This window comes from Phalangium opilio, unplaced genomic scaffold, assembly GCF_054372755.1.
Source record: "Phalangium opilio isolate 3A_F unplaced genomic scaffold, DU_Popi_V2 ptg000329l_1, whole genome shotgun sequence".
NCBI lineage: Eukaryota > Metazoa > Arthropoda > Arachnida > Opiliones > Phalangiidae > Phalangium > Phalangium opilio.
The window spans coordinates 9,068,238-9,084,990 of NW_028324226.1; the positions used below are offsets into that span (position 1 = coordinate 9,068,238).

The window sequence follows — 16,753 nt, forward strand, 5'->3', positions numbered from 1 at the left end:
TACCCACAAGCACCCACAAGCATCCACAAGCACCCACAAGTACCCACAAGCACCCACAAGTACCTACAAGCACCCACAAGTACCTACAAGTACCTACAAGTACCCACAAGTACCTACAAGTACCCACAAGTACCTACAAGTACCTACAAGCACCCACAAGCACCCACAAGTACCTACAAGCCCCCACAAGTACCTACAATTACCCACAAGTACCCACAAGTACCTACAAGTACCCACAAGTACCCACAAGTACCTTTAAGTACCCACAAGTACCCACAAGTACCCACAAGTACCCACAAGTACCTACAAGTACCCACAAGTACCCACAAGTACCCACAAGTACCCACAAGTACCCACAAGTACCTACAAGTACCCACAAGTACCCACAAGTACCTACAAGTACCCACAAGTACCTACAAGTACCCACAAGTACCTACAAGCACCCACTAGTACCTACAAGCACCCACTAGTACTTACAAGCACCCACTAGTACCTACAAGCACCCACAAGTACCTACAAGCACCTACAAGCACCCACAAGCACCCACAAGCACCCACAAGCACCCACAAGTACCTACAAGCACCCACAAGTACCTACAAGCACCCACAAATACCTACAAGCACCCACAAGTACCTACTGGCACCCACAAGTACCTACAAACACCCACAAGTACCCACACGTACCTACAAGCACCCACAAGTACCTACAAGCACCCACAAGCACCCACAAGTACCTACAAACACCCACAAGTACCCAAAAGTACCTACAAGCACCCACAAGTACCTACAAGCACCCACAAGTACCTACAAGCACCCACATGCACCCACAAGTACCCACAAGCACCCACAAGCATCCACAAGCACCCACAAGTACCCACAAGCACCCTCAAGCACCCACAACTACCTACAAGTACCCACAAGTACCTATAAGCATCCACAAGTACCTACAAGCACCCACAACTACCTACAAGTACCCACAAGTACCTATAAGCATCCACAAGTACCTACAAGCACCCACGAGAACCCACATTTCAGAAGACCATTCCATCATAGCTTATTTAACCTTCAATAGACCATTTCATCCACAAGGCTTCAAATAGAATCGCTCCAATAGGAATGCAAAAATAAACCACTAAAAAAGGCGAGTTTCCAATGTGTTGTCAATTTCAAATAAAACAGTGTATCATTGAAAAATCGCAAATCGAGGTATATTTGAAAAATTAAAATTAAACATACTTAAACTTAATTTTTCGAAATAAAGAGTAGAAAAGGACCTAAAATAAAGATCATATGTTCATTTAAAACCGTTTTCAATCCTAAGAAATGTATAGTTTTTGTTATATACGTTCCACAATTTGACCTTTTTTATAAAAATTCCCATGTTATTTCTATGGGAATTTTCCAGTTTTTTGCCGAAAAGGCTGATTAATTTTATGGAAATGAAAACCACCCTTAGCAACTTTATTTTTTATAAAATAAACTATTAGATGAATCCCTTTGAAAGTTTAACTACATATTAAGGACCCGGATTGTAGTTCTGTGGAATTTTTTCAGAACAGTTAACACAACACAAAAAAAACTACATCCAAACAAAAAACCCTCCTTATACATTAAGATCAGTATGAAGTCTTATCTAAGAGAGCTACCGCTCTCTCAGAATAATAACAATTCCGGCCACTAAAATAGAAGAGACATATTCGAAACGTAAAGAATTATAAATTATAATAAAATGTATGGTCATTAAAAGATACACATGCTAAATGTAGAGTGAATTAATTAAATCAATAGTTGTAGTACGTTTAATATTACTTTATAAAGGGGATAAACTGGTTAATCTTCTGCTATTGTGGAAGATGGAATTAATAGAAGTCGGAATTAATAATTATTATTTTAACGGGTATAAAGTATTGTGGACAATGTAAATTTCCAAGTAAAAAAAAAACAGATTCAAATCGGTCTTATTCATTCACTATTAGAGTTATCCTGTTATTAAGAAATTATTGCTTATTCGAAACAGTAAGATCAAATTAATTATGTAAAAGAGAACACCGTTTATGGATCACTTTTTGTTATTTGGTATCATATTTGTACCGATGTGCTTATTCGGTTTGGGAAAAAACAAACGTTGTTTAATTTACAAATAAAATTTTAAGGTATATCTGGAAATCATCATATTCATCTGGATTCAAAATGAAACAGTAAATTCCTGATAAAAATCCAGTTTTTAATTGATCAAGTTAGGATGCTATGTCCAATTTTTAATACATCTTTCTTGGTAAAAGATACGCCTTATTGAACTAAAAATTATTAATGTCGCTGTATTAAGTTTTAGACAAATATACTTACGCAATATGGAACTTAGTTATGAATTGTTCAAATTGAGATGCAACGTCCAATTTTCGATCCAGTACCTTTTTTGTAACACATACGCCTATAGAAAGCTAATGAACTAGAAAGTATAAATTTCCGTGGATAAAGTTTTAGAAAATTATATTTACACATTATAGAACTGTTTTTTGAACTGGTTGAATTCTCAAAACTGGTCTAATGAGTTTTAGAGTTGAAATTCATATAATATTTTTGTATAACCTAAGCATTTTAGGCATTATTTGCTCATGCAATATTGGAAATATTAGATCTTTCAATCGCCATTTACCATAATTCCAATGGAGAACAAATCCTACCATACTTGTTAGTAATTTAAGATTAACTGCTTAAAATTTAAGATTAACTGCTTAAAATTTAAGATGACAAGAGCTAATTTACCAATGTTTACAAAATACTAATCTGAATATTCATCAACTAGGAGTAGAAGTTAGAAAGTGGTTTTCATTCCTGTAACACTGGAGATGGCAGAGGGAAATAATTAATTACGCCCTTTGCTAACAAATAGGGCCAAATATAAAATAGCTCGCTTATTAACCGGAAACTGTCGTAACTAAAGAGCAATAAAGATTATAAATCGTAACCTATATAGCAGCCTTCCCTAACCAAACTTGACATTAATATAAAAGGGAGGCAACTTTATATCAAAGAAAAAAAGATAAGAGAAAGTCAGTACGATTAGGAAATAAATTTTAGAACTTAAATTTAGGATAGTTTTTAAAGTTGGAACAATAGTGAGGGCGGTTAATGTCGTAGGCAGCGCAGGCGACGCCACGCACATTCCTCGACACAAAATTGTTATTAACTTCTAAGGATCAAGAAAAAACACGACCAGTATCAAATTCTGTGTATTATTTTTATGGCTTAAAGAATTAAAGAGAAGTCCTGCAAAGCTAGCCAGCATTTTATTGTCGTATCCAACTACGATTTTATAGGATTATGAGGGCTTAGGATTGAGACGTGCTTTACATTATTCACCTTCGTGCTGCTATATGGTCTTACGGAGCAAACGAAAAAAGAACATTAAAGGCATAGTGTCTCGTCCAAATAAAATCTATTCCAAATTAGCATTTTACTAAAATTAAACTCTTGAAAAATTCTTTATTTTTTTAGAACAATTAACTTATTTACATTAAAACAAAGTACTTTAAAAGCTCCAGTAGGCTATTCTATCATCAAGTTTCAGGTGTCTTGAGTCTCATGAATGGAACGAGTTGATAAGGTGTTTCTTTGGAGATTTTTGTTTAGGTTCATAAAACCAAGTTTATAAGATATATTCCATAAGTTGGTCACTACTGTTATGAAGTGACGTAGGTGAAACGTCACAGATTCTCGTAAAGCGAAGACTGCTGAGACGCTGTCAAAGGCTCAGTACAAACTAAAGAGGAAGATGGACGGCATAATCGAGTGAAGTCAATTCTCGCGTCGTTCTCGAACCAGCTCTCAGTAAGTCTCTAGCATTACGAAGTATAGGAAGTGTCACACTTATGTATGGAAACTATCTTATAAACTTATGATGAGACTGATGTGGTTTTAAATAAAGATACAAGAGATATGAAAGTTAATTCGATTATTTGAAGTTGAAAAACTATATTTTATTAGTTGAGTTTGCAGCTTTAATAATCTCATTTCGTTCATTATTCCTTTTTATTTTAAAGAGCGTTTGAGGGCGATTGAAATGACCATAGAACCATTTTTAAATAGACCATTCCATTAAATATTTGCCGAGAAACCAACGCCCAGGGGAAGAACCGCCATATCTCAAAATATCAAACTTTGAAACTTTGAAAATTTATGCATAGTTAATGGATGGTTGTTTTTCCATTTCATTATCTCTTTAAATGCCAAATTTTAGGACTCTAACTACTTGGGGTTAAAATGCGCCAGGGGCCATCTCTACTGCAATTGGCACCGCTAGTGTATAGTCCAACTCAAACTAGAGAATTATTTACGCGGTTTACTATTAATCTAATCCCACCCTTTATCCCTCGTTAAATAAAGCTCTAGATAGCAAGTCACGCAAACTAAAAAAATCTTCTTCGACTTCCAGTAGCTGCGTAGTGAATTAATTTGAAACCATCAAACAGAAAGTCTTTGTTTTTTTCGAACTTGCAATCAATACGAAGAATTGTTCCCCCAAAACGATGAGTTCAACCAGGGATAGATTTAATTTTAGAAATAGGAATGGAGAACAGAGTAATCTGGCGCGCGTCAAAGTCCCAGACCCCCTTCCACAGGACGGAGGGGTATGAAAGAAGAGGTGGGTCATAGCGATGGAGGTAAAAAGGAATTACGTATTTTCCGTCAGCAACGTCATCAAAACGTAGTTAAAGTGAACCAATAAGGTAATTTAAACTTTTCGTTACGTATTAGAGGGAGGGGCTCAATACTGGGCTATGAGTCGGACTAAAGTAAATACTAACCGTTCTCCATTCCAACTTCTAAAATTAAATCTATCCCTGGTTTAACATAATTTACAGTCGAACGTCGATTTTCTAAAAGTTCTATTACTTCAAAATAATTCACTTCAGTCCTCCGTGCGACTCGTAACATGGTCTCACAAAAAAACAGTCACTATACACTTGATTCATAGCAATGGCGACGACCTCGGCCTCTTATACAGTTCAGAATCAAACCAGCTCCATACATTTTAAATGCACGGAAAAACATTCCTGCTTGCACCAACTCTCGTTATCTAAATCAAGTAGAGAATGTCTTGTGTTTCGATGTTGGAGCAATTTCAAAATGTAAACTTACACCCGAGAGTAGTTTATTAGGAAACAGAATTATACACTATGTGTTATATTGGTTTCTTACAAAACAGATATCAAAAAAGTACATGTAGCTTCGTTGCCTGCTTATTGGTCAATATCGAAAATCCTTCTTAAATCTTCGTCATCAAAATAGGGGTGATAAGTTTCAATTACTTCTATTTATAAGGGAAATTAATGTCTTGTTTACATTTCAAATACAAAAGTAATTTATTATTTTAGGCTGAACCAGTTAGGTCTCACTACAGAGAGGAAAGGGCGCCCAGTGGTCCTATATTTCCTATAAAATCCTTTATTTTTGAACCCGTCCTATTATTTCATGAAAGGTCCTGTAATATCCTATATTTTTTTTTGACAAATTTATCAAAATTTATCTCTCTTATTGAGATCATTTTTGACTAGACAACGAAATTGGGAAGCTCGCTTCGCTTGCTCAGGATTTTTTATATATTATATTTTAATTAAGTTCCTCTTTTGAAAGTTAATTCTTGAAATTTTTCTTCATAGTTTAAGCCGCAATAGTATTATATATAAGCATTTTTTATTCCCATATTTTCCTATAAAAAGGTTTTTTCTCCTATATAATCCTAAAATTCCGGGGGGAAAAATCAAATTTTTCCTGTAGGGAATATATAGTTTTGGCTGGGCTCCCTGCGAGGACATTACAACTTGACAGTAAAGGTAGACCCTGGTTCGGAGTTCTCTTCACAGAGATGCCTGAGGCGTAGGAGTAGCTAATAAAGATAAAATTAATAACTGTGGGGATTTAGAGTTTATTTTGTTTATATTGTTTATTTTGTAAAACTTGTAATTGTGTCTTATCGAACTTGTTGCTTGTGACTCAGCGAAAAAGTAGAGAAAAGTAGAGAATCTGGGGAAAGTTTTCAAAACCCAAAAAGAAAGAGAAACTTATCGCGGTGTGGGGTCTAGCCCCTCCCAGGTAAAAGGATGAAAAACGAGAGAGATTTTGGAGGGAAAAAACTTCAGTGCATAAAGAGAAACCAGAGCGACAAGTTCGATCTCCATTTTTTTCCATTAAACTATTTTTTCTTAATTTCTAAATCCGAGTTTTTATTTAACTTAAGTCCAAACCAGAGCCTTAGTTAAAATAACCAAAGAGTTTATGAGTTATTTTATGGTGCCGAAACCCGGGACAGTTAAATAGATAGAGAAAATTCGGTACTTAAGCGTTGAAAATTTAGATAAAGTTAGTTTAATCGGTCAACAGAGGTGAACAAAAATGGAAAGTTTAGAGCGATTAAAGAAGGTTCGTGCGTCAAAGCGATCGTCAGTGACCAAATACATAACGAAGATTAATAATGAACTTGCAAAGAGCGCACCAGATGTAAGAAGTTTACAAAAAGACTTAGCCCATCTTCGAAACAGAGAAGAAGAATTAAAAGAATTGGACAAAATGGTGTATGAACTGACGACTATAGAGGAATTAGACAACGAACTACAGAGTGTCCTAAAGTATGAAGACGAGATTAATGACTGCAGAGACCAAGCTGAGAATACCATCGAAGAACATATAGAATCATCAGCTTCTACCTTAATAACGGGTGCAAATGCGATCAATGCTACACCGACGGGATATAATACCCCTACAGGCACCGGAATCCTACAGCAAAGCGCCGGAAATCAACCACAGAGCACCGGAAATCAACCGCAGAGCACCGGAAATCAACCGCAGAGCACCGGAAACCAACACCAAAGCGCCGGAGGTCAACAGCAAAGCGCCGGAAGTCAACAAGGTGTCGTGATTCAAAATCAAGGACCTTCGAGCGGGACTAATAACGGAATCGCGATCGGGTATAATAGCGGACTCGCGTCTCGGTTAAAGCTTCCCAAAATAAATCTCGAAGCATTTTATGGTGATCCAGGAAAATGGTTGAGCTTTTGGGATCTATATAAAATAACAATTCATGACAATGGATCGCTTTCAAAGGTAGATAAATTTACATATTTAAAGTCGTACATAAAGGGACTGGCAGCAAGTTCCGTGTCAGGTCTAGCCACAACTGGAGAAAATTATGATAAGGCAATTGAGCTCCTATTAGAGAAATTTGGGAGTGAAGAGAAGCTTATTAGCACCCACATGAACAATATATCCAGTTTGGCTCCAGTTACGCGTTCTAGCGACATATCAGCCTTGCGTACATTCTATGACCAATGTATCGTTGAAGTAAGGAGCTTGGAATCTTTAGGGTTAGCGGCAGATGGAGGATTTTTGCACCACACAATCACAAAGATGATTCCCTACGACCTAGCGTTAGAATACAGCAGAAAGCTTGACGGTTCAAACCAATTAGTAGTAGCTAATCTATTAGAATTCATCAGGAAAGAGTTAGAGAGCAGAGAAAGGGCCCAGGCATTTACAAGGTCGAACGGAAGAGTCTTAGAGAGTAGCGAACAAAACAATTATAGAAATGCCTCCAAGGAGTATAGAAGCAAGGGATACGAAAAATATTCGTTTCAGCAGAGACCCAAGAAAACAACGTCCTTGGCTCTGTCAAATAGCGTAGAAGTAATTTGCCCATTTTGCGACGAAGCTCATAGCGCCACTGAGTGCAACGGAAAATCACTAGCCGAAAAAATAGAGGTTTTAAAGAGAAAGCGAAGGTGTTTCCGATGCCTAAGAGCGGATCACATGTCGAAATACTGCAAAGCGAAAGTACAATGCAATCATTGCCAAAGGCGACATCACACGGCGATATGCGAGGCAAGAGAGAAAGACGAGAGCGCCAAAAGGGGAGAGAGAGGGCAAAATACCTTAACAGAGGAAGCGGGAAGCCATAGTCTAGTACAGGGAGGAATGAGCGAACCCCCTAGCGGTAGCATTTTGCTACAAACGGCCACGGTCGTACTGAAGGGAAGAGAAAAACAAGAGGTCGCAAGATGCTTAATAGACGGAGGGAGCCAGCGTACATTTGTGAGAAGAGACCTTTCTGAGAAATTGAAGTTACCCACAGTAGGAGAAATAAAGCTCAATTATTTTCCTTTTGGCGCAAATAAGCCTACTTCCATTCTAACAAAGAGAGTACAATTAGAAGTAAAAAGCATACATGATAATCAGTCCATCATTATTGAAGCTATTGAGACACCGGATATCAGCGCAGCGAAGATACAAGTTCCAAGTAGAGACATTAAATTATATCTAGAAGAGAGACATCTCAAGTTAGCGGAAGATGTATCGGATATTTATCCACTTCAAACAGAAATTGGACTGCTAATTGGTTCTGATTACTATTGGAAGGTGTTTAGTAGCAAAGTAGAAAGGTTAAGCGACTCATTAGTCGCCATGGAGACGTTATTTGGCTGGGTGGTGCAGGGTCCGACCACAAGCTCCAGTCTACTCATGACGTCAGACGTAGAGAGAGAAGTAGAAACAAGCGCCACGAATTTAATCTTGGAATCAAGAGAAGAAAATAATATTGGAGAAAGTTTAAAGGCATTCTGGGATTTAGAGTCGTTAGGAATAATAGAGCCAAGCAAAGAGGAATTAAACGAGAGACACCAGGAAGCTATACAAACCTTCGAGCGAACGATCAAGATGGAAGAAGGACGGTACCAAGTACGACTTCCGTGGGCAGAAGACAAACCAAGTTTAGCAAATAATTATCGCATGGCTCAGAAAAGATTAGAAACTCTATCGAGAAGATTCCGCAGAGACGTTAACCTATTCGACAGCTATAAGAAGGTCATAGACGAATATGAAGAGAAGCATATCATAGAGAGAGTTCCCGACGATGAAGCAGAGGCTAAACCATTGTATTACATTCCGCACCAACCAGTCATTAAGCAAGAAAGACTCACGACTAAAGTTAGAGTCGTATTCGACGCGTCGTCGCACGAAAACAGAGAGGTGTCCTTGAATGAATGTTTGCTACCTGGTCCTAACCTCAATCCAGACCTCTACGAAGTTTTACTTCGATTTCGAATGAAAAGAGTGGCAATAACGGCAGATATTGAACAAGCGTTTCTGCAGATTACTATAGCTCCAGAAGACCGAAACGCGACGAGGTTTCTCTGGAATCCCGACCCTTTAAACCAGCAATCCAGCGCTCAAACTATAACGTACAGAATGACGAGAGTTTTGTTCGGGGTAACATCAAGTCCTTACCACCTAGCGGCCACAATCAAGTTCCACGTAAACCATTACGTAAATAAATACCCAGAAACGTGTCAACTACTTAATAGCGACTTGTACGTTGACGATTTAATTACTACCGTGGACGATCATTTGGAGGCATACCAGAGAGCTAAAGAAGCTAGAGAAATCTTCGCAGAAGCCAAAATGAGATTACGAAAGTGGAGAACCAATTCTGAAGAGTTGAGACAAAGGTTCGAAGAAGAGAATTGGGAAAATCACTCCAAAACAGAGAGTAACGCCTTAATCACTAGTGCTGGACAGCAGCAAAAGGTACTAGGCATGAGTTGGAACCACCTAGAAGATACTTTCACCTTCGACGTGAACTCCTTAATCAAAGATATGTCACAATTCAATGACACAAAGAGATGCGTATTGCAATCATCAGCGAGGATTTTTGACCCTCTCGGATTGATTACGCCCTTTTCAATCAGAGTAAAAATACTCTTTCAGCAATTATGGGCATCAGGAGTAGGCTGGGACTCGCCGTTACCCAAGGAAATAGCCAAGGATTGGAAGAATTGGAGATCAGAAATACCAGATCTAAGACTAATCTCATTTCCACGTCATTGTCTCCTGAATATGACAGACGCCGACCTGGAGGAAAAGGAGCTGCATTGCTTTTGCGATGCTAGTGAAGCGGCCTACGGAGCGGTCGTATATGCAAGAGCTACGGCAAGAGACGGAACTGTAAAGACGTGTTTAATTACGTCGAAATCTAGAGTAGCTCCCTTGAAGTCAATCACCCTTCCCAGGTTAGAGTTAATGGGAGCCTTAATTGGGGCAAGATTGACAAATAGAGTAAACGAAGTATTCAAGGCGCCCAAAGACAAGATTCACCTATGGTCAGATTCCACCATCGTAATTCATTGGATTCATGGCTTATCCCGAAAATGGGTACCATTCGTCGCGAATAGAGTACGAGAAATTCACGATACAACAGAGCCTAAGGCATGGCTGCACTGCGCGGGGAAGGACAACCCTGCAGACTTGCTAACCAGAGGAATGAAGCTGACAGAGTTAAAAGACAAGGTAATTTGGTGGAAAGGACCAACATGGCTTGAAAGAAACCGCGAAGAGTGGCCTATCCGAATTGCGAAGGAATTAACAGATACAGAAAAGGTAGAATTAGATCTAGATCAAGAAACTAGAAAGAGTTACCAAGAAAGCGCGTTGACAGCGGTAAATATTTCAAATGGAGAGTCAATACTATCATTGGAAAATTACAGCGTTCTGAAAACACCAGTTCGTATATTAGCATGGATGAGAAGATTTATTAACAACTCAAGGAAAAACGCCATCAAGAGAGTAGAACCCTTATCAGCGAAAGAAATACAAGAATCGAAAAACTATTTCTTAAGGAAAATGCAAGAAGAGGTTTTTCACAAGGAAATTAAAGACCTGCGAGAAAAGAGAGAGATTGGCTACCCATCCGAAATTAAAAACCTCAATCCAATTTTAGACGAAGCTGGTCTATTGAGAGTCGGCGGACGCCTGCAAAGATCATCTGACCTGGAGTATAACGAGAAACATCCAATTATCTTGCCAAAGAAACACCAATTAACAGATTTGATAATTGATGAAGCACACACCAGAGTTCACCATCAAGGTCTAGCTAACACATTGGCTCAAGTTAGAGAAAATTATTGGGTATTGCAAGGAAGACAACAAGTTAAACAACGAGTCGCTCGTTGCTTAACATGCCGTATTTGGAAGGCACAGCCGTTAGATGAGCAGACCGCCCCTTTGCCTAGAGATAGGATTTCGCAATCAGCTAGTTTTGAGGTTACTGGGGTAGATTTCGCAGGCCCCTTGTATATTAAGAGAAACCCTAACGAAAACGCAACCACCAAGGCTTATATCTGTTTATTTACCTGTGGTGTAACAAGGGCTATACATTTAGAGCTAGTTATGGAAATGTCCACCGAGACATTTATGTTAGCGTTAAGAAGGTTTATTTCACGCAGAGGAATAATTAAGACTATGTATTCGGATAACGCTTTAAGTTTCAAGAAGGCAAACAGAGAACTAATCGCGATTTGGAAAAACATAAGTAAAAAAGAAGTATACGAGTTTTTCGGACAAAACGGTATAGAGTGGAAGTTTATCGCGGAGAGGTCCCCCTGGTGGGGTGGCTTCTATGAGAGGCAAGTTAAAACAGTGAAAATCGCGCTGAAAAAGACACTCGGAAAAGCGTTGCTAAACTTCGACGAGTTACAAACAGTCCTCGCGGAAATTGAAGCGGTTATAAATTCGAGACCGCTAACCTATCAATATAGCGAAACAGGAGAGCCAGTCGGGTTGACCCCAGCCCATTTCCTGACTGGACGTCGGCTGACGTCACTGCCACCCGATTCGAAGTTGGATCCCACTTCTAGCCTTAAAAGAATCGACGCAGTGAAGAGATTCAAATATCAGGAGAATCTTCTAAACAAGTTTTGGAGGAAGTGGAAGCAAGATTACCTCCTGCAACTAACGTCAGCTCATAAGCTGGATCTTCATAAGGAAGGTTCAATAAAACCTGGCAACATCCTCCTGGTTAGCGATACCAACCTCCCCCGACAACAATGGAAGATGGCCATTGTAGAAGAAGTGTTTGTGGGGCGGGATGCTAGAGTGCGCTCGTGTGCGCTTAGATTGCCTAATCGAAATATAATTCGAAGGGCAATTAATTTGCTTTACCCACTTGAACTAAACTGAAAATTAAACCCGAACTGAGATGAACTATTCATAGTTCATGGGGGGAATTTGTGGGGATTTAGAGTTTATTTTGTTTATATTGTTTATTTTGTAAAACTTGTAATTGTGTCTTATCGAACTTGTTGCTTGTGACTCAGCGAAAAAGTAGAGAAAAGTAGAGAATCTGGGGAAAGTTTTCAAAACCCAAAAAGAAAGAGAAACTTATCGCGGTGTGGGGTCTAGCCCCTCCCAGGTAAAAGGATGAAAAACGAGAGAGATTTTGGAGGGAAAAAACTTCAGTGCATAAAGAGAAACCAGAGCGACAAGTTCGATCTCCATTTTTTTCCATTAAACTATTTTTTCTTAATTTCTAAATCCGAGTTTTTATTTAACTTAAGTCCAAACCAGAGCCTTAGTTAAAATAACCAAAGAGTTTATGAGTTATTTTAATAACCAGATTTTGATTAATAATTACATAATTTGATAATAAGTTAAACCCATTTAATGTTATCAGAACATAATTTGGCCACGAAATCATCAAATTTCTATAAGGTGGTATAGCATTCCATCCATTTCTGATCTAAAAGTTTTGACGAAGTATATTTTGATCACTCTTAGTGAATGTTTTTTAGTCAAAATTTGAGATAGCTATAACCAAATGTGGATGAGAGGGAAAGTATGACAATGGCCATAGAGCCTGTGTTAAAAAAACGTTACATCAAAGTTTCGCCAATAACTATTTAGTTTACTAGTGACTGATGGACTTGCAAACTCGCGACTGAAAGTATTTCAGACATTTATGCTCCTTGGTTTAACCATAGTCCACTCGATCACGCGCATCACGACGCAAGCTGCTCGCGCTATAGCTAAATTACTGAGATTTGTTTTAAACGTATCTAGTTTTATGGGCTCTTCTGTTGCTTCGATAACCTTACTTAAATCCATATTATGCCTTCAAATACCTTTTAAAACATTACCAGCTACTCTTTCCTGACTACAAACACAAATCGAGGAAGTTCTAGCATACACAATAGCAGACGACGGTAACCGCGTAACCGCGAATTAACACAAGACCTATTTTAAGGGAGTGAACAGGCCCAGTATAGCTACGCCAATAAAACGGTCAACTACGGCGAAACTCTAATGACTCGCGACTTTTGTCCATTTTCATACTTTTCCTCTCATCCACTTTGCTATAACTTTACTTCCAACGGCTTTGACAACTTGAACTAATTAAAACATTTTTTCTTACATTTAAAGATACATACCAAAGAAAATCGTTACGTATAAAAAAAATGTACATAAAAATAACTGCCAAAAATAAACTTGTATATATTGTTAATATTGAACGGAAAAAGGGACAAATTCGATAATTTTGTCATGACCTTTTTTAGGAACGCGAAAGATGGATTAACGATGTCAAATCAGAATAAGGGGGGAGGATTAAAACCAGCTTTAAGGGGTTTAAGGGGAGGCAAGAAGAAATAATAAAAAAAAATCCCTTTTTTTACGAGTTTATCGAACCTTTTTTTTACATTTTCAATTAAAAAACGGAGTGATATATCTAATTCCCGGGATCGAAATAAGGACGGTATTAAACCTTATAGAATCTATATACGGGAGGGATTTACGATAACGAACGTTAAATGACAGTGTGCACGAAATAAGAGGCCACTTCATCCTCTCTCACTCACGGTTAAAAGCAATGGATGAGCCACGCGCCGCAACTAACCTCCAACTGTACGAAAAACGCACGCGATGCGACGCTGCTCGAAATAACAGGCCTCGTTTAATTCAGAAAAAGTTGTGGAAAACACCTCAATTTTTTATACAACTAACAATATTATTATCATATCATACTAACGATATAGTGACACGAATGAAAGCGATGCTTCCACGGAATTGCAATTATCGGTAACGCTTATCAACTGAGTTGGTGTAATAGTGTTTCAATCACGGACCGAATTAAGATACAAATTGGGTGTGTAAACATTCGCCGTCAAAGTAAGATGTTTTCAAACCTCATCTGCTCACGGATGATTTCGTTATCATATTTTCACTTCCCTTATAAATATACGTTACTAATTTCTCTAAAACAATTCAGGAATACTACTAAAATGACACTTTCCTTCGCGGTTGTGTGTTTCTCAGTAAAAAATGGTCTACACTATAGAAGGTTAATGCTACTGCAGAACTTTTTTTGTTTGTTAATAAAATTCAAGGTGCACGATAGTTTGAAGCAGTTTTACCGACTGGGTGGAGAATTGAACCAGAAGTCCTGAACTACTTTTCTAATTTTAATTAGCACCCATTTTTATCAGTCTTTCTTGATGCGGAGTCCATTAATGTAAGCTACATGTTTGAGAACGAGTTGGACCATAAATATGTGACATTTTGGCATATTTTTTATGTAAATTAAGTCAGATATTTGGTGACATTTAGCGAAATGAATGAATGAATGCTTTATTCGCTCTCTTTACAAAGATCCCTTAAAATGGCTCGCAAGCTTTATACTACAACATGAAGTTTAAATATTACATCAAAATGTGTTAAATAAAAAGAAAAGGTAAAATTAGAAATGGAAAGTTAAGTACGAGATACACTATGATATTTACAATGAGAATAGTCCAGCATGAACATGAATAAATAGCGCAGGGAGAGACGTATGGGGTGTGTTATTTAAATTTACTGTAGAATTTTGAGGATTTTAAAAGGTTGGTCTGTAGTTGCAACAAATAAAACGAAGGAGACTCCATTGGGCCAAGTGGTACTTAAATACTAAGGTGAATAGAGTAAAGATACATTTACAGGGGTAAACCGTAGGAGCGAAAGAACTACCTGGTCTACTGATGAATAGACCAAACAATATATTATGTTTTTGAACTTTAAGAATTTAACGTAAATGAAACGAAGCGTTTAGCCGAGCTTCCTTTGTACCCACTAAAATCGGATTTTACCCCAACTTGGTTTCACCAGTAACTAGTAGACCGATTCAAATGCAGTTTTTAATATTATAAGAAGTATCACGTAGGCGTATATCGTGATGAAGCTTAATTTTTGATTTTTCCTACAAATAATTTTAATGTTTACAACACGCATCGATTGTTTTAGTTTTACTCCAAATCACGCTGTTAAGCAACATATTATAGGTCAAATGTCATAGATAAAAATAAACGAAGCTACTATGTTACGAATTTTCGATATTCGGTGGGGTGGCGTAGTGGCTAGCGCTTTCGCCTCGAAGCAAGAGGATCCCGGGTTCGATCCCGGACTGTGGCCCCGGGTGAAAATCTGGGAAAAAATCCTTCTGCGTAGAGTTTGTAAGTTCTCTCCCCACTTGTTAAAAGGAGTTTTCCTCCGTGGTCTAACCCGGTTTCTCCTTTCCATCAAAACTTGCAGAGGTTAACGGTAATAGTTAGTATAGGGCGCTGTAGGTTAGCTGTGGCATAGGGGCTAGCCACCACCCCTCTATGCATTGCAAAGGGACCCACCTGTAAACAAGCCACAGGCTTAGTGTGGAAATCCCTTCATAGACAAAGCTTAGATTATTATTATTATTATTATTATAATTAACTTAGCCACATTTGTATTTACGGCTAAAACTTTCTTTTTTTAAGTCAACGGGGAGAACAAGGACATTGAGTGCGCGCGATAAGTCACCTTATGAAGTTGAGTTTAACTATTTTTGTGAAGTACTACTACCAAGTTCATAGGGAACGCAGTGTGTTTAATTACAAAACCGTAAATGAATTTACCGAGTTTAATGATATTATGCCTTACCCAAAGGTAAATGGGCATTTGGATTACTTCTTGGTTCACACCACCAATAAATATACGACAGATACGGTTTTACTTTATCAGTTACTTGTACTTATAGGGGCTAGCCTTCTCGATTTCAATTGACAGATACTTTAAAGATTCACCTAACAAATTTCTGCATGACATAGTTTGTTTGGTATATTGCTTGAAACAGTTAAATTATCGTTTGATTATTCAATAGAATGCTGCACCAGGAAACTTTTTTCTTCGCTCGTTTATTAAAGAATCGCAAGCCCGAGTCATCTGAGAGACGAAATTTCAATTATTTAGGCATAGTAATGAGTTTAGATAAATTTAAATGTTTTCAGGTTTATGACAATATTTTTCTAATACCCTTTTTTCTCTCTGTGTGACGATGACGTCACGGAGAAGTATTACACCGGACGACGTGTCTGTGTTCGCAGTTGGCAAATAAGAGCAAACGTATTCGCAATATCCGGACCTCATTCGCAGTTCATAGAAAGCAATATTGGCTTCTACTCATTATCATTGGCAGGGCTAAGAGGGTTACGAGAAACGTGTAGCCTCCCTATGGCTGGGATTCCACCAAAGGTTCGCGCAATTGCGGCTTTTCTTATCATTACTGTGAATCAATCACCTAGCCAAAAATTGTGGAAAAGGTGTTTGCCAGAAGTCAAACGTTAAAAATATCTATGTTTAAAATTATTTTAGAAATAACCTTTCTAAAAACTACTTAACTAAAATCAAGGTTAATTATTGACGATTGAAATTATTAATATCCATTATATTTAATTATTTTAAAAAAACCTCTCAATTGGGTAGATTATAGCCCTCGTTTTGACTCGGAGAGGTTTACTATGGTTTCCCAACTTGTATAAGTTCTCATAAAAGCTGCTTTACTGTGTTAGCTAAACCACGAAGGAAATCCCACCATAAATGAAAATTGAAAAACATGTTTACCATTGATTCTTTTACAAATATTAGCGCTC

At 37.9% G+C, this 16,753-nt stretch overlaps 2 protein-coding genes across 4 annotated transcripts in view; both read left to right on the forward strand.

The window, feature by feature from the left end:
• LOC149610712 (transcription factor GATA-5-like) overlaps nt 1-16,753 on the forward strand; it is a 76,304-nt gene that overhangs the window by 35,747 nt on the left and 23,804 nt on the right. The gene's annotated exons all lie outside the window — the stretch shown is intronic.
• On the forward strand, nt 6,396-12,005 carry LOC149610713 (uncharacterized). The gene has a single exon (XM_089859568.1). The coding sequence runs from the start codon at nt 6,396-6,398 to the stop codon at nt 12,003-12,005; it is 5,610 nt and encodes a 1,869-aa protein (XP_089715694.1).

Excerpts from the sequence above, each read along its gene's own strand:
- LOC149610713 (XM_089859568.1), top strand. The coding sequence starts at position 6,396 with ATGGAAAGTTTAGAGCGATTAAAGAAGGTTCGTGCGTCAAAGCGATCG.